Consider the following 16,270-nt stretch of genomic DNA (forward strand, 5'->3'; position numbering starts at 1 on the left):
ATTTGATCACTGTGTCTGCTGAACAACAACCTGGGCCCTGACACGTTGTGCTTGTAGTCCAGAGAAGCTAGTTTAGTATAGTAGACATAAAAGGTGCTGAACAACAGCCTGGCCCCTGCCCACATTGTGATTGAGGTCCAGTGAAGTTAGTTTTAGTATCGCAGACACGGAAGGTACTGAACAACAGCCTGGGCCCTGCCCTCGTTGTGCTTGTAATCCAGAGAAGCTAGTTTCAGTATATTAGACATAAAAAGTGCTGAACAACAGCCTGGGCCCTGCCCTCGTTGTGCATGTTGTCCAGAGAAGCTATTTTTATTTCTAACAGACGTTAAAGGAAAATCAAAGCCATGTTTTTAGGGTGCATATTTTTAGAACAACATTATATATATATATATATATATATATATATATATATATATATATATATATATATATATATATACATATATATATATATATATATATATAGATAGATATATATATAGATATATATATATATAGATATGTACGTATGTACATATATATATATACGATTTTCATTTATATATATATATATGAAAAAACTTCCAGCCTCCACCTGGATTCGAACCCGGGCCTCCCGCTCTACGGTACGCGGACACCCTAACCACTAGGCTATGGATTGATTGTATGTCCAGTGGTTCGAAACCGGTAAGGAAGGTCGTAATTCCACTGTAGGCGTTTGACACCTGTATTGAACAATACTAGTTCTGTTTTTGGTGACATATTTTGCCTTACTCTAGAGATCAAACATGATGCTAACCAACTCGAAATCATTTGTGATTCCTTAAGCCGGATCTCGAAAGAGATACTTTGAACAGACTTTATACATATAAAAAAAAACAATAAAAACAAACAAAAAAGAGAGAGAAAAACAAACAAACGCACTGCAAACAATGGAATATGCCAACAATAACTTCACTTTGTTAATTATTGCTGGATTTCTACGGTTGTGATGCATAAATTATCTCGAACTTCCGATCTGAAAGAGCATCTGAAAAAAAGCAGCCCACAGAACTGTAGGGTAATTTCTCAGACGAAGAAAGGATTTTGTCAGCAATACGTTTTGTTGCACTTTATTTAGACGGACATCATGTAAGTAATTAAACAGTTATTTTCATTAACTAATTATTTTTAATAATAAAGGAACTTTGAACATGTTGATAGCACCTTATCCAGGGAACAACTCCCTGCTCTATCCACATAAGTGGCTGTGAATAAACGCCTTTATATCATGATGAGGACTTTACTTGACGAACTGAATCTTATGTCATGTAGGCCTATGTGTTTTGTCTAAGATCATGGGTAGCATTATGTTCCCCTCTTAGGGGAACCTAGTACACACCTGACCATGATCATACAGTCACAGTCTCGATGCAACGGGACTGTCACGGTCAGGGTTGAGAGCAGTGGATTTTCGTAGTACCGAAGTTCCTTTCTGGGTGACTTTTCTTAAAAAGTATGTACAAGTGACATAGTAAGTAAGGTATCTTGTAATGACCATTACATAAACATAAGACGTACTTTAATCCTATAACGGTATTACCATGCCTCGTTACCGTTACACTGAAGTGAACGTTGAAGGGGACTCGATCGGGCTCTGTAGTGGGTATCCTAATCAACAGGACTGGGAATGCGGCCAGGTACAGCTAATTCATAACATTCATCGATCTTTACCCACGTTTATGCTCACCGAAATAAAAAAGAATAATTCAGTAATACGCTGGAATATATTCCGTTTAGACACTGCAGGAAATCGATACAAATACTGAATTGAATGCTTCACTGTGATAAAAAGTATAGATTGATTTTATGACCGGCAAATGCGTGACGTTTGCTTCATCGGTCACGCCGGTTAAGTTGAATAACTTTATTGTAACACATCATTGATTCTCAAGTTAATGTTCGTCCCTTTAAAAGCATTCTCTTGATCTATTAAGAATTTCTCCCGCCTCAGTGCACTTGAGCTGTTCTTGAGTCTGATTTTCCCCGTATTTTTGTAAACATAAAAATAATTCAAATACATATAATCCCATGCAATGGGAAAGTATGTTTTTTAGTAATGTTCAATGTTAATCCCCAATAAGTTTACCTAAGGCTTCCAATATCGTATATATACCTAACTAACCGCATATGCAATCATTTTTTATATTGGATCTAAATATGCATTTCTGTTAGCTAAAGTAACCTTTCAAAAAAGTCAAGCTTCCCAAAAACAGATGGAATTCGTTTTTTCTGTTTACAATTAAAAGTATAATATTTCACTAGAATAACAATCAAATTAAACATACAGTCATGATTACAACCAAATAATACCCTTTCTACCTTATTAATATTTAAATCAATACTAGCATCGGTCAAAATATTATTAAGAAAATCCCACAATATACGAACAAAAGGACAGTAAAAAAATACATGTTCAATTGTCTCAACAGTATTGTGACAAAAGTCACATTGATCAGAATCTACTACATTAATAATACGCAAATAATAATTGTTAGGAATAAGCCGATGAATAATTCTATATTGAAACCATCTGATATTAACATCATTGGAACGGAATGGAACAGTATAGGCCTATAGAGACCAATCTTTATCCAAAATCATAATATTCAATTTCTCACACCATTTTGATAAAGCCCTAACAACTAATGAATGTAACAAATTATTATAAACATATCTAGAAATACATTTTTGTTTAGATATCTTTAGCCAATAAAAATTGATGACAGGTCTCGGTAAACTGTAATTAAGCATATCAAAATATATCATGATGTTTGCTTTGAAACAAATTCAAATGTATTTTCTGGGCCACCGTAAATATTACTCATCACACACGTTGAATGGAAATCTGTACTGTCTTCGTATTGATTCCGTTACGGCCACGTAATTCTTGTAAACAGAGTCAAGAAGTTACGGCACAAGGTTGAATGGCGGTCTACAGGTTCGGTTCATAATTCTTCACAGTAAAAGTTGACAAAGTAGAATGCTACTACTAAACTGCGGAATAAGAGGTAGGCTTCAAGTTTGATAGACAAAAACCCTTTACATCAGCTACATGTTCGTTCTTTCTGCAATAAGTTTGTAAGACTAACGTAAGTATCTGTGTTACTAGCCCCACTATACGTGTAAGTTGTTACTCAGTGTAGCCTAACCCTGTGAATTGTTTTTGATAAAATTTACCTAGCGTAGCGCACCAATATATATATAGTGCCTACACTGTAAGTAACAACGTAGCATGGTACTTGTACTTGAAGCTTACTTGAAGTATAAAAAGTCTTAATAAAAGTTTGGTATTGAGTACGACACTAACTGATATATAATTGCAGCCTTACTTACTTTCGGTTTTAACGGGAGTCTCTTGTCTGGCTTTTAAGGCAATTTCACTCATCTGCTGACTTTGTTTGCAAATCTTCCAAAGTTTTGTCTCCACAAATCTAGCCTCTACCATACAAAAGTAGTTAGTCCTAACTTATACTAGGCCAGCCATTACTTTTTTTCGAAGTTGAGATCAGAATTATTCAGGGTGAATAATTTTATCTGAGTTGGGAACGTGGAGAAAACCCAGTTCTGTTCAGAAAATACTTGTATAAAATGCTTATATGCCATTAGCCTATGTACTGCAGTGCTAACGTTAGCACAATTCATTTTGCATACATACATGTATAACCTGTGGTATAGAAGAGGCGACACTGTTAAACCCCCAAATTATGTATCTCTGTAGCCTAGGCCATGTTACTTTTACATACGCTATCTTGTTTAAGTTCGCTTTTGCCCAATGCTCCCTATTTACCTCCAAATGTCCCTATTTTAGGGATAAAGAATTGTAAATCACCCTATTTTTGGACAGACAGGTTGGCAAATCTGCAAGTGGTAAAATAATGTATTAAAATTCTAAACAGTTGAATTTGGGAAACAACCATAACTCCTCAATCCAAATTGGGAAGCAGAAACCAATATTTACTGTTATTTAGCCTAAGCTGGAGACATATATGCTCCCATATACTGTATGAAACAAAGTATTATGACCTCTCCCCATCCCCACATTCTTAGCACTGGATATAGAAGCTACTGTAGTCTATCTGCCTAAATATTAATAGCGATTTGTAACTAAGTAATCTGCCTGTTTTGTTGTAGTTTGAATTGCATTGCAAAGCATATTTAAAGCTTTATGGTAGTGCTTATAAATAACCACGAGTTGACTTTCTTGTGTTGGTAAATGATCTCTAGGAAATAACAGTATTTAAAATTCATACTTGTTTGAATTAGCAGATAAGTCAAATTAAGCCTATATAATTCATTATTTTCATAAACACCTGTACATACTGTACAGTATAAAAAAAAATTAAAAAATACCACCTTGCATTTTGTAGGATATAGAGTTTTTGTGTAATTTATAAACAATCAAATTCATAACCAACTAGTTAATGATTCTAAAGTGGTCTTAAAGGTCAGTGAATCTATCGTAAAGTAGATTGATTTAAATAAGTCTTTAATGACATACAGAACAATCTCCAGGTGCCGCATAACTATGAATCATGTTTGCACTATTAACATAACATCACCTGTTCATGACAAAATATGAAAAATTCATGATAAAGTCAATAAGGAATTTTTCATATTTTCATGCTGTAAATTATTCCCAAAAAAATCCCAAAAATATTTAAACTTAATTTTTGTTTACAAAAATGTTTTTTTTTTTCCAGTTCTTGCAATTGCTGCATTCTATTGCTCCTCCTCCCTCTCTGAATATTGCTCTCATTTTGCTGTGCATCCCTCCCCCCCCCCCCCCCTCCACCTACCCCAATATCTGGGATGGTGACTGTCAGATGGTGAAACAATGTTAATCTAAACATTTCATGCAAAAAAGAAGAAAAATGCCTAAAAATTATTGAATGCTCATGAACTAATAAGAATACAGAGTGTGCTTGTTGAACATCTGTCTAGCCCATTCAGTATACACTACAGGTACATGGGCAATGATCTTTGGTTTCCCGAAATGGAAAACTATGGAGTCACTCTCACTGGCCTTGCAAAATTGTACCACGGATTGCAAAGTCGGCAATGACCATAATGCAGATCGCAAAGTCAGTAGTTACTAGTACGGTTATTCGTCGAACATGGCAGCATATAGAAACTTTGTACTCAGAGTCAAAGCCAAAGAACTTGAATTAATCATGTCTTACATCCGGAGTCTATGTATGCTAAGTTCTTCAATACCGCCCTCATTCTTTTTTTGGGGGACATTTCATACTGTAGTTTTGATTTACTATGTCTTTGTCCATACTGTTATGGACATATATTCCACGTGGCTGACATTAATGCATACCATCATCATCACCATCATCATCAATAAATGAAGAAAACTAAAAACACACTCCTACCTGTACAATTTCAAATGTTGCCATGGCAACTGTTATCTGATATATATATGTGGAAATATGATATTAGTGATAGCAACAAAAGAGTTGGTGGAGTTTAAGAAGGAGATGCAATTTTATGATCTATGTCAAAGAACCAGTTGATAAAGCTACAGTCAGCAAAATAATGATACAATTAGGGTCTTAGGTTGTGGCATGGGGGCTGCCATTTTGTCTGTGTTTCGGTAGGATATTAAGACTTTTAACTCTTTCTTTTATTTCAGTTTTGTTCTTTTCATATTTCGAAGGTGGCTGAAAACAAAATTGTTGAAAATGGAAATAATGCCAATGTACTGTGGGTCATTAACTTTACTGTTGGTATCTGCACTGGCAAAAGCCATACGGATGATCTGGGGTTTCATGGGAAGTGAACAATGCAGGTTTAGACTGTAAATAATTAAAATTTACATCTTGCCTGCTTATTGATATCATATTTAGTATTTACTTGAGTCTTCAGTCTGGTCATTATAATTATGATATTTTACATATTCAATAAAAATCTTGTTATTGATCACATTGTTTTTTTTTAATTTTTTATAGTAGAAATACTATTTTCCTCTGTGAATAAATTCATGAGTCAAATATTATATATATAGAAAAAACAAAAACATTTTCAGAGCTGAATTGCTGGGCGATAACATCGTTCTATCTGCTGTTGCCAGATACATAATTTACAAAATATTGTCACCAAATTTGAAATAATAAGAAAAAAATGCTATGAGGATGTGGATTTTTTACACATTCTCTTACACAGGCTCTTTAATGGATAAGCAGTTTGCTAACAGTTTTTGTTTTATTTTTGTTTATTAGAATGTGGATTTGACAGAAGATCATTTCCATCTATTTAATATGTAGATTGAAATTTGGTGATATTTTTCTCAATTGTTGTTGTTTTTTTAGCCTCATATTTCATCGAACTTTGAATAACACATAGTCATCTACAGTGGCGGAGCTAGGGTTATTGCTCAGGGGTGGGGGGGCGAGAATGGTACGTAGGGGCGCTTTCGACACTATCTAAGCGGAGCGCCACCACAGAATTTTTTTGAGTAAACATATGCCCTAGATTGCCGGAAATGACCCTTTCCAGGCCTTGCTAATTTGCAGATAAACGAAGAATAAATAGGTGTCATCGCCATTTTGTCAGAAAATTACACCAACAATATGTGACAAATGTCAATAGGTATTTTAGAGCGCAATAAAAAAGTCAATAATCGCGAATAAGTAAAAAGTGGTAAAAAGCTAAAAAGGGCGCCAGCAGTCCATTTGAGTCCGTCAGAGGGGGAATCCGCCCCCTCTGACTGTATGGACGCTCCGCCACTGGTCATCTACTTGTACTTTTTTCTTAACAAGAAACAAAATACCTAATTTGCAGACTTCTTTTCATCTTTTCTTTCCGTTAGGAATCTTTGGAGACTGATTATCAGCGACGGCTCTTACAGTCTTTCTGGAATGAAGGTCTTCGGCCGGTACCGCCAGAGATGGTGCGTGGTCGGAGTGGTGATGACGGTTTTCATTACGTGTACAATATATATGGCAACACATGCAGTGTTTGATGGTTAGTATTTACTGGCTTTTCTGATATAACAAACAGTGTGAAACATTCAGTGTATTGACGAGACAACTATTCCGGACTTCTAGTCGAAAAAACTCGTCTGAATATCTGGTTCCTAACTTGAGATACGGTTGCTTGTAGGGATGCACCGGATGTCCGGCCGGACTATCCGGCCCGATAGTGAGCAATTATCCGGTTCCGGCCGGATATTTTTCAAAATCTGGCCGGATCTTTTTCAAAATCTGACCTGAATTATTCCTTAAAAAGTTGTTGGTATTAACTTAAATCAATGTAAACTATTTGCAAAAATTAATAAAAACATTCAAAGTAAGGAAAACTTAGGTTTAACATGTTTAATTTAATTTTCTCAATGGTCTGACCCACTGTTCCTAAAGATCAACCAAAATAATACTCCTGTTTCATACTTCTACTTCTTATTAATGATTTTCTTTTGTGTAAAGAAAAAATGAGGTTCCGGCCGGATTTCATGTACTATCCGGCAAAATCCGGTTCCGGCCGGATCCAAAAATTTGGATCCGGTGCATCCCTAGTTGCTTGAATGTACAGGGACCTATTTTGAATGAATAAACCCCTGATGCTTTCCAGGAGTAGATCCCAATCAATCAGAAGACATTTATATATTGTTCAAAAGCGCTAAATGTACCATAGCGTGTACAACTTAGCCTTGGTCATTGGTAACTTATCACACCTGCACACCAAAGTGTGCACAATTCAATCAATCTCTCCTGGGGCACCACAGTGCACCACAAACACGTGTCCCCCGGGGGACTTCCCATAGGGTGCAGCCACAAACTGGCGCACGCATCTATATTTACAAGTTACCTCGCAAGTCCCCATTTATACACCTGGGTGAAGAGAGGCAATGGAGATAAAGCGCCTTGCCCAAGGACACAACGCAATGATCTGGCCAGGGCTCAAACCTGTAATCCTTAGATCACCAGTCCACTGCCTTAACCACTTGACCACAATGCCCCCCTAGGTGGTCTATAATGTCATAACATTTGGCAGAAGCTTGAATAGCTTTAATTTTCTTAAATTCTTCTTGTACTGTAGGTCACACTAGAAATGGAAATGCCTCTGAATTGTTCTCTGTCATTAGAATTTCATCAAAAATTGAAAATAGCAACTTTTTTTCTTTCTAGAAACATTATTTGTCTAGACTGTCAATAAGTGAGCAACATATTATGAGTACATATTCACCTGAAATGCTGTGATGGCAATATTCACACCACTGTTACCAGATTCATTTAAGAATATATGATACCAAATTTGAAAAAGACTCATATCTTTGCCATACAATACAGTATGGGGATGAAAGTTAATAAATATCCAGCAATTATTTTTTTGTAAAGCAATTAACTTTGAAAGCTGTCAGTGTAGCTCTGTATAAACAAATTGCCCCATTAAATTGCACTTATTGCTAGCCATGGGCGGCGATCCTGGGGGGGAAGGGGGGATATATCCCCCCATGAAAATGGGTGGAGGGGATGTAATACACCATATCCCCCCCACCAAATGCCAGGGATAAGAATATTGCCATGCCTACATTTATGCATCATCGTGAATGTACAGCTCTTTTTTAGCTTCATTTCTCGCCTACCATAAACGCAGTGCGATCTTTTCAAATAAACCGTCTTTATAAAGCAAGAATAGTTGACTGTAGGCTTCATTGGCCCTATAACAACAAAAGGTATTATTGCGCCCACGGTATTGATATAGTACATATATGCACCCTAATAGTATTCATATAGGCCCTATAGTAGGCCTACACACGTACATGTTCCCTCGAATAGCTGAGAATCTCATGTTACCAGGGTAATGCTTAATACACGTTTCACCTGGATGCCCTAGCAATCGGTACCTAGGAATGTAACTATGTGTAATTGTGTATTGCATGTGTATAGGCCTATAATAGCCTGAATGAGGCCATTTTCTTCATCGAATAATATAAAAGAGCTCTCGAACATTCTAACTTAGCGCCTGAAACAAGATTGGCAGGGGCAATTTTCCCAAAATAACACCCGAAATTACAAAAAAAAAGTATTTTGGATCCTGATTATGAGATATTTCGGACATGATATCCCTATTTTAAAGTTGGGTATATGCCGCTTGGAAACCTCGGGAAGTGCCGTTTCCGGCCATCTAGAGGGTTTGTAAATCCCAAAATTTTCTTGTACGCTTCGCGCCAACACATGGTGGCGCTACGCTTAGATAGTCAACAAGGTCATATCCCCCCCACTCGAAAGTACGGATCGCCACCCATGTTGCTAGCTAACAATGTTACACTTACGTCCTTACACTGTTTGCCTCACTACAGTATGTTAAACTAAGTGTCTCACTACATGTACACTTACAGTACTTCTTCAGTATGTTCCACTGATTGCCTCATTATATTAAACTGAGTGCCTCACTATGTTGCACTGTTGTCAACTATGTAAACACTGTATCTATGTAAACTATGTAACTAACTGTAAACTATGTAAACACTTATTTATTTATTTTACCAAATTTATATAGCGCTCTTTTCATGCTTAAGCATGTTCAAGAGCGCTTTACAATGACAACAAAAATGACAAAACCCTTAAAATATGAATATGAAGAATAAAATTGACACAGCTTAAATATTAATATAAAATATATATATATATATATATATATATATATATATAAACAAAGGAATAAGTTTAAAAATAATATAGATTTACAGTGAAAAAAATATATAAAAAAATAAGAAAAAATAAGTGAGTTTTAAGTAAATTTAAGTAAAAAAATGACAAAATCCCTTAAAATATGAATACGCAAAATAAAATGGACGCAGCACTAGATATAAACTGAGTGCCTCACTCTGTTACACTGTTTGCCTCACTATATTCCACTGATTGCCTCATTATGTAAACTCAATTTACTTACTAATGGATAACCCATCTATCTTTCAGTTATGATTGCCTTACGCAACCATCACAATGGATTTCCCGAAACTACATTAAGAAACTGTATAAGTGTTACCCTAAATTTACAAGAGTAATCTTAACGCCACAAAATGACCCTTCTACCGTCGTACTCTTTCGCACTCTCAGCTGATGTGGATTTAACACCTCCGAGAAGTGTCCATGGACCAATCTATCCCTGGGACAAACATTACAGAGGGCCATTGGCCAATTACGATGGTGATCCCTCTAAGGAGAAAGCAGAAGATATTATCGCAAATGGGGTCAAAGTTCAAGTAGAAGCTAAAAAGGAAGATAAGGCAGCTCCAAAACCTGATAAAAAGGTAAGTTTTTGTTTCAATATCGAACAAGAAAGGAGAGTATATGATGGTGATGGTGTGTGTGGATGTGTATGTGTGTGTGTACATACATGTGTAGATGTTTGTTAACAAAGGCTGTTATAATCTTCTAAACCTAAGACTTGGTGGTCATATGCCTGGGTGTAGGATGCATACCCACCCTGACCTCACAGGGTCAGAGGTCATCAATCAAATACTTTGGCCATTACACATACCAAAATGATAGAATGGTCAATAAACTCCTACATATCCAGAGCTATGTGTGTTTTTGAAAAAGTGTCTCAAACTTCTTTTCAATACTTTGCTTAGAGGTCAAAGGTTAATTGAGGTCGACATAGATCAAAGTCTAGTAAGTATCTAGTAAGTATGATCACTTCAAAACAGAAGTCCTATTGTTTGCTATTATGGTTGAAGGTCAGTTGAGGTCAAAAGGCAAAGTCTGTAAACTTTGTAAACATGATTTTGAACTCCAAACTTAAAGCTTGGATGAACTCCAAACTTGGCATGTGTGTCCACCTTAGTAAGCGCTTGAAACCATTGTTTTGAAGGAGAAAGGTCACTTGAGGTCGGTAGAGTCTGAAAAGCTTTCAAATATGATAGGTTAGAAAGGGGAAAAAACTTGGATGAAAAACTCATACTTAGTGTGTAGATTCACTTTTGTAGGACACACTATGATACCTGTGGAGGTCAAAAGTCTGAATGTAGCATCAAAAACTAGGCAAAGTTGTGTTTGTCATGTTAAATTTAAATGATCCCACAGAAAAACTAGGCAAGGAATCGCTACGGCTGTGCTATTTCATAATCTTCAACACATTCTCATTGTAACCACTTTTCCTTTCTTGCGTTACTTGCAGGTTCCGGTAGATTTCGTGAGCGAGCAGAAGGCTGTACAGCTGAGCCGTCACAAACAGTTAGAAGATACCTGCAAAAAATACCCGCAACTCCACATTGGGGCGATCAACGTTGACACACAGAGGCACATACTGGTCAACGAGAAGCACAAGTTACTGTACTGCTTCGTACCCAAGGTCGGCTGCAGCAATTGGAAACGCGTCCTGATGAAGCTGGTCGGGAAGAGTAACAAACCCCTGGCCGAGATCACGTCGGACGAAGCCCACTACAAACATGGGATGCGGAGACTGCAAGCGTACAAGCCAGAGGATCAGAAGAAGATGCTGGAGACGTACACCAAGTTCGTCTACGCCCGGAATCCCTTCGTCCGCATCCTCTCGGCTTACAAGAACAAGTACGGGGACGTGGTCATGTACAGGAAGGAGACCTACTTCCACCAGTTTGCGAAGAAGATGATCAAGAAGTATCGTGAGAATCCGTCCCAGAGGGCGCTAGAGACGGGGGAGAATGCCACGTGGACGGAGTTTGTGAAGTATTTGACGGACCCCGCCAAGAACTATTTTGACGACCACTGGGAGGAGATGTTCAAGCTGTGTTCCCCCTGTAAGATCAAGTACGATTACATCGGTCACCTAGAGACGATTGGTGCGGATGCGAAATACATGTTGGATACGCTGGGCCTGAGTAGTCAGGTGGAGTACCCATCTCCCAAGACCAGCCACCCCACCAACAGTACCAGCACCTTTGAGAATTCATTCAGCGAATTGACGATCGCACAACTGAAAGGGTTGTGGCAGATCTATCAGAAGGATTTTGAGTTGTTTGGTTACGAGAAGCCGGACTTTTTACCTTCGACGGTGTAGCATCCTAGTAGGCTGAGCAAAAGGATTTTGAGCTGTTCGGTTACGAGAAGCCGGACTTTTTACCTTCAACAGTGTAGCATCGCAGTAGGCCGAGCTCTGCCGTTCACTTAATATTAAATACTCAATATTAAATATTTAACAAGAACGCTGCAGGGTGCATTTTCATTCGCCTAAATCTGATGATATGAGCAGTAAAGTACCAGTAGAAGGTTATTGAATGTACTTTGATGCTAAAAAATTCCCCGGAATTTGTGATTGCATCACTGACATGTTGGGTATCAAAGGCCCGCTGGACCAACAGAGATTGGGTTCTCACACAAGTTGCTGGTTACCTAAAAAGTAAAAACTTTGACATTTGTACAGTTGCAGTACAGGTATTTGTTTACTTCTATTCCACCTTATCTATGGTCTGCATTTAACATGCGCTACAATTTTACAAAACTTGGTACCGATTTAACTTTTCATCCCACTGACTTTTTTTTATATATAAAATTCAGTTGCAAAAGATTTGCCTCCTGAAATGAATCCACGGATGTGATCCCACACTTGTAGTGCAAAATAATATTTTTTCTCCTCGCGCCTTTCTGGGAAGCAAATGGTGGTGCTCTTCCTAATTAAGTCCACAAAATTCCTGCCCATGTCATACATGGCGATGAAGTTTCGTTGTTTCCAGATTCTTTCAGAATTTAGAGTGAAAATTTCAAGAAAATGTTCCTGGTTCAACATTTTTAATTTTAATTGTCCTTTTATTATTTGAAAAAACCAGCAATTTGTAATTACTTCTACAAAATTACTGCTCATGCCGTATAGGGTATTAGTGAAATTTCGTCCTTTGAACAGTTTCCAGATTATTTTCAGAATTTAAAGTGAAAATTTCATTTCCTTCAAAAACTTTCATGGTTCAACAATTTTTCATTCATGTGGGTAAATCAAGCACTTGGCTGTTATAAAGGAGTTTTAATTTATTTGTATTGTCTTCATTTGGATTCAGTTTAAAGAGGTTTCGAAATGTAAACTTTAAAGAGGAATGGATTTAAAGGAACTTGTTGGATGTATCAGTCTTGGAGTAAAAAGGTACTTAGCCCACAAAAAAAAATTGACCTCTATACCTGAATGAATAATTAGTTGTTGCTAACATTGGATTAACTTAGGCTATTAGAATCATCTTGCTGATAAACCCTTGAAAACCTGATAAATTTGGAATATTTTATTAGCTCTGTCAATATTCTCTGTACAGAATTACAGTGTCATCAAAATGCACTTTTTTGGGGGTATATATATTCTTTTCCTCTGTGGACAAATGAATAAAAATATTTTGAAGAAAACCAAAGACACTTTCAGCTCAATTGATGACATCATCAATTCTGCTGTTGCCAGATACAATTTCACAAAAGATCACCAATTTCAAAAATAAAATCATAGTTTCATGATATAACATGCTATGAGGATGTGAGTTTGGTGTAAGAATACAGAAATTTCCAGCATTTTTTTTTTGGAAAGCAATCAACTTCAAAAGCAATCAACTTCAGAGAAGCAATCAACTTCAGAGACTAGTGAATCTTTTTTGAAATGAGGACAAAAAGAAAAAAAAGGTGGGATTTATGGACAACTATAAACAAGTTTCAAAAGTTAATGTAGTTAAACTAAATAAAATATCAAAGCAAATTATTTATGTATTTTCTAAAATAATGGTGACTTTTTGGCTCAAATTGTATTTTTGTACGTTTGTGTTGTGTAACTGGGATAATAGATTGTTGGCAATATTTTTCTGATAAAAATTGGACTTTCAAGTAAACAAACAATTTTTGCCTTATTTTCCTTTTATATCATTTGTTGAAGAAACAAAACTATATTTTGTCTCACGCTATGTGACATTTTTGTATTAGTTCCATAAATCATAGTGAGTAGATCATATATATATATATATCTTTTTTATGTAAATGACCAGAGGTGTGGAGGAATGACAACTTTAAATGCATTGATGACTCGCCCCAAACCGCTGCCATCTGAAAATGTTAACTTTCTGTTGCTGGCAAGTGAAGTTTTGTTCATGTCGTTACAAAATGCAGACAGTAATGAAACGTGATACCTTGTTATCTTTACCTGGACCTGAGATGTCCATTGCTGTATCGTTTATACACTGTGTTGTGGGTATTGACCGCAGCTGTATGTACTGACTGTACACTAGTGCCTAATTATTGACGGTAGCAAGCTGTGTGTGTATTTTCTGGGATCGATGGTGGTGTCTAACACTTCTGTTACACCTCATTTGAAACTAGGTCAGATTACCGGCATTAGACGTTTCCTTTTGCGCGAGTCTTCACACCCTTTAAATATCAAATAGTGCCTTCTGAACCATATTTAGACCATTATAAGTCAACGTAGGTCTAAATGCAAGGTCGAGCAAATTTCATTTTAGTGTGAGGTTTCAAGGGAGGATATACACACCACACACACTCTTGATCGGTACCTGAGGACATCCTGGGTGTCTGTGTGGGGTGTAATTCTCCCTGGACTGAATGTTAAAATCCCCAAACTGAACGTTTCCACTAACTGAGGATGGGGCCGAGTAAGGGAGGGGGTAAGTGAGGTTGAGGCATGAGACTGTTTGAATGGTAAAGAGTAAAACCTATTACATGTAGTATAGATGTGTTGTAGTAAGTATTTATTTATTGTGAAATATGTTTCGTAGCAGGTGTACATATATATTTGTATAAATATACCAATATGGTATTATGGTAATATGGTTGTTTGAGTGGTAGAAAGTGAAATCTGATGAACAAATTTATTCTATGTCAAACATATATATGTCTTTTCTGAATGTTAGAAAGTAAGATAAGAAGAAATTATGTAAAATGGATATGTGTGTAAATATGATGATGCCTTTAGTATCCATTGCTTGATTGGGGGAGATTACAAAGCTTGTGTAAAGGATATATGTTCTGTGTTTAGCATGTAGTTAATATAATGGAAGGCTTTATATTACTGTTTGATGATTAAAAAAGAGTAAAACGGTAATCAGGAAAGGTTATTAAACTGCAGAAATGGACTTTTGACAAATCCACAGGGAAATGTTGAAGAGACATTTAGCTTTAAGAAGACACAGACTTGACCATCATCAACACTAGCTTATATGTTAGAGATCTTTGTGTAGAACAACACCGAACATCTATATTTCCTGGTTGGGAGATATCTTAGCTAAACAGGAGTGTTAGCTCAGTGGTTAACGCCGGTGCCTTTCAATCATAAGGTCCCGAGATCGAGTCAACCCAAGATTAATGTATGTCGTCCAGTTACAGAGTTGTGGACAATTCATAATCATGGGCGTTAAATATGAATGTAAGAGACTGACTTCGGTCAGCTTGTGGCTTTGATAAGCCAATGATGGCTTCTTTGCAAAATACATACAAAAGTTGTGTCTGGAAGCTGTGAGTCTTGTAAATCTGTGATGTCATCATATCACCACTACTAGGATCCGAAACGTTGCTCTTTCGTTCACTTCGGTCTTCTGCTATATCTTTTCAAGTTTAAAATGTCAACAAATGTTGAAACTGCCATCTGCCATCGTTAGGTCATGTTTAAGAGCTTCAATTTTTTTATATTCATCAAATCTTGAGTACAGCAAATATACATTATAATATATATTTACATAAACGGAAAGCATTTCTAGGGAGTGTTAGCTCAGTGGTTAATGCCGGTGTCTTTCAATCATAGGGTCCCCAGTTCGAGTCACTACAAGATTAATGTATGTCGTCCAGTTACAGAGTTTAGCCTTTAAATGCATGTATGTACTTTGTCTTTTTAGCCTTTGAAGAAGATCCTGCTAGGATCGAAAGGTCAGGCCAACTTACTTTTTACACAGTTACAGAGTTGTTGACAATTCATAATCATGGACGTTAAAGATGAATCTAAGAGACTGACTTCGGTCAGCTTGCGGCTTTGATAAGCCAATGATGGCTTCTTTGCGAGTTCCTGCTTGCAGGAGGATCTAAAATACATACAATACATACATACATACATACACGCATACATACATACATACATACATACATACATACATACATACATACATACATACATACATACATACATACATACATGCATTTAAAACAAATTCAAGCCCTGTGTATGAAGCAACATACGATCTTTGATATCCCCTAAATGGGTTAATATTTTTCTAAGCTGTTTTGGGGACGTGGTTGATGACAAATATCTCTCTCACATTGACCAATAATGATGGTTGGGTTTGTGTCTCCTG

At 36.7% G+C, this 16,270-nt stretch overlaps 1 protein-coding gene across 2 annotated transcripts; it reads left to right on the forward strand.

The window, feature by feature from the left end:
* Positions 1 to 2,874: 2,874 nt before the first annotated feature.
* Positions 2,875 to 16,104, forward strand: LOC139984325 (carbohydrate sulfotransferase 11-like). Of its 2 annotated transcripts, none has more exons than XM_071998200.1 (4): positions 2,875 to 3,032; positions 6,839 to 6,993; positions 10,089 to 10,282; positions 11,152 to 16,104. In XM_071998200.1, exons 2-4 carry the CDS (start codon positions 6,888 to 6,890, stop codon positions 12,010 to 12,012), a joined length of 1,161 nt encoding a protein of 386 aa, XP_071854301.1. In that variant the 5' UTR covers positions 2,875 to 3,032; positions 6,839 to 6,887; the 3' UTR covers positions 12,013 to 16,104. The 2 variants fall into 2 exon arrangements, with proteins under 2 accessions (XP_071854301.1, XP_071854303.1); XM_071998202.1 differs by having other exon boundaries at positions 2,957 to 3,113.
* The last annotated feature ends 166 nt before the right edge of the window (positions 16,105 to 16,270 follow it).

Source organism: Apostichopus japonicus, chromosome 17 (genome assembly GCF_037975245.1).
Source record: "Apostichopus japonicus isolate 1M-3 chromosome 17, ASM3797524v1, whole genome shotgun sequence".
NCBI lineage: Eukaryota > Metazoa > Echinodermata > Holothuroidea > Aspidochirotida > Stichopodidae > Apostichopus > Apostichopus japonicus.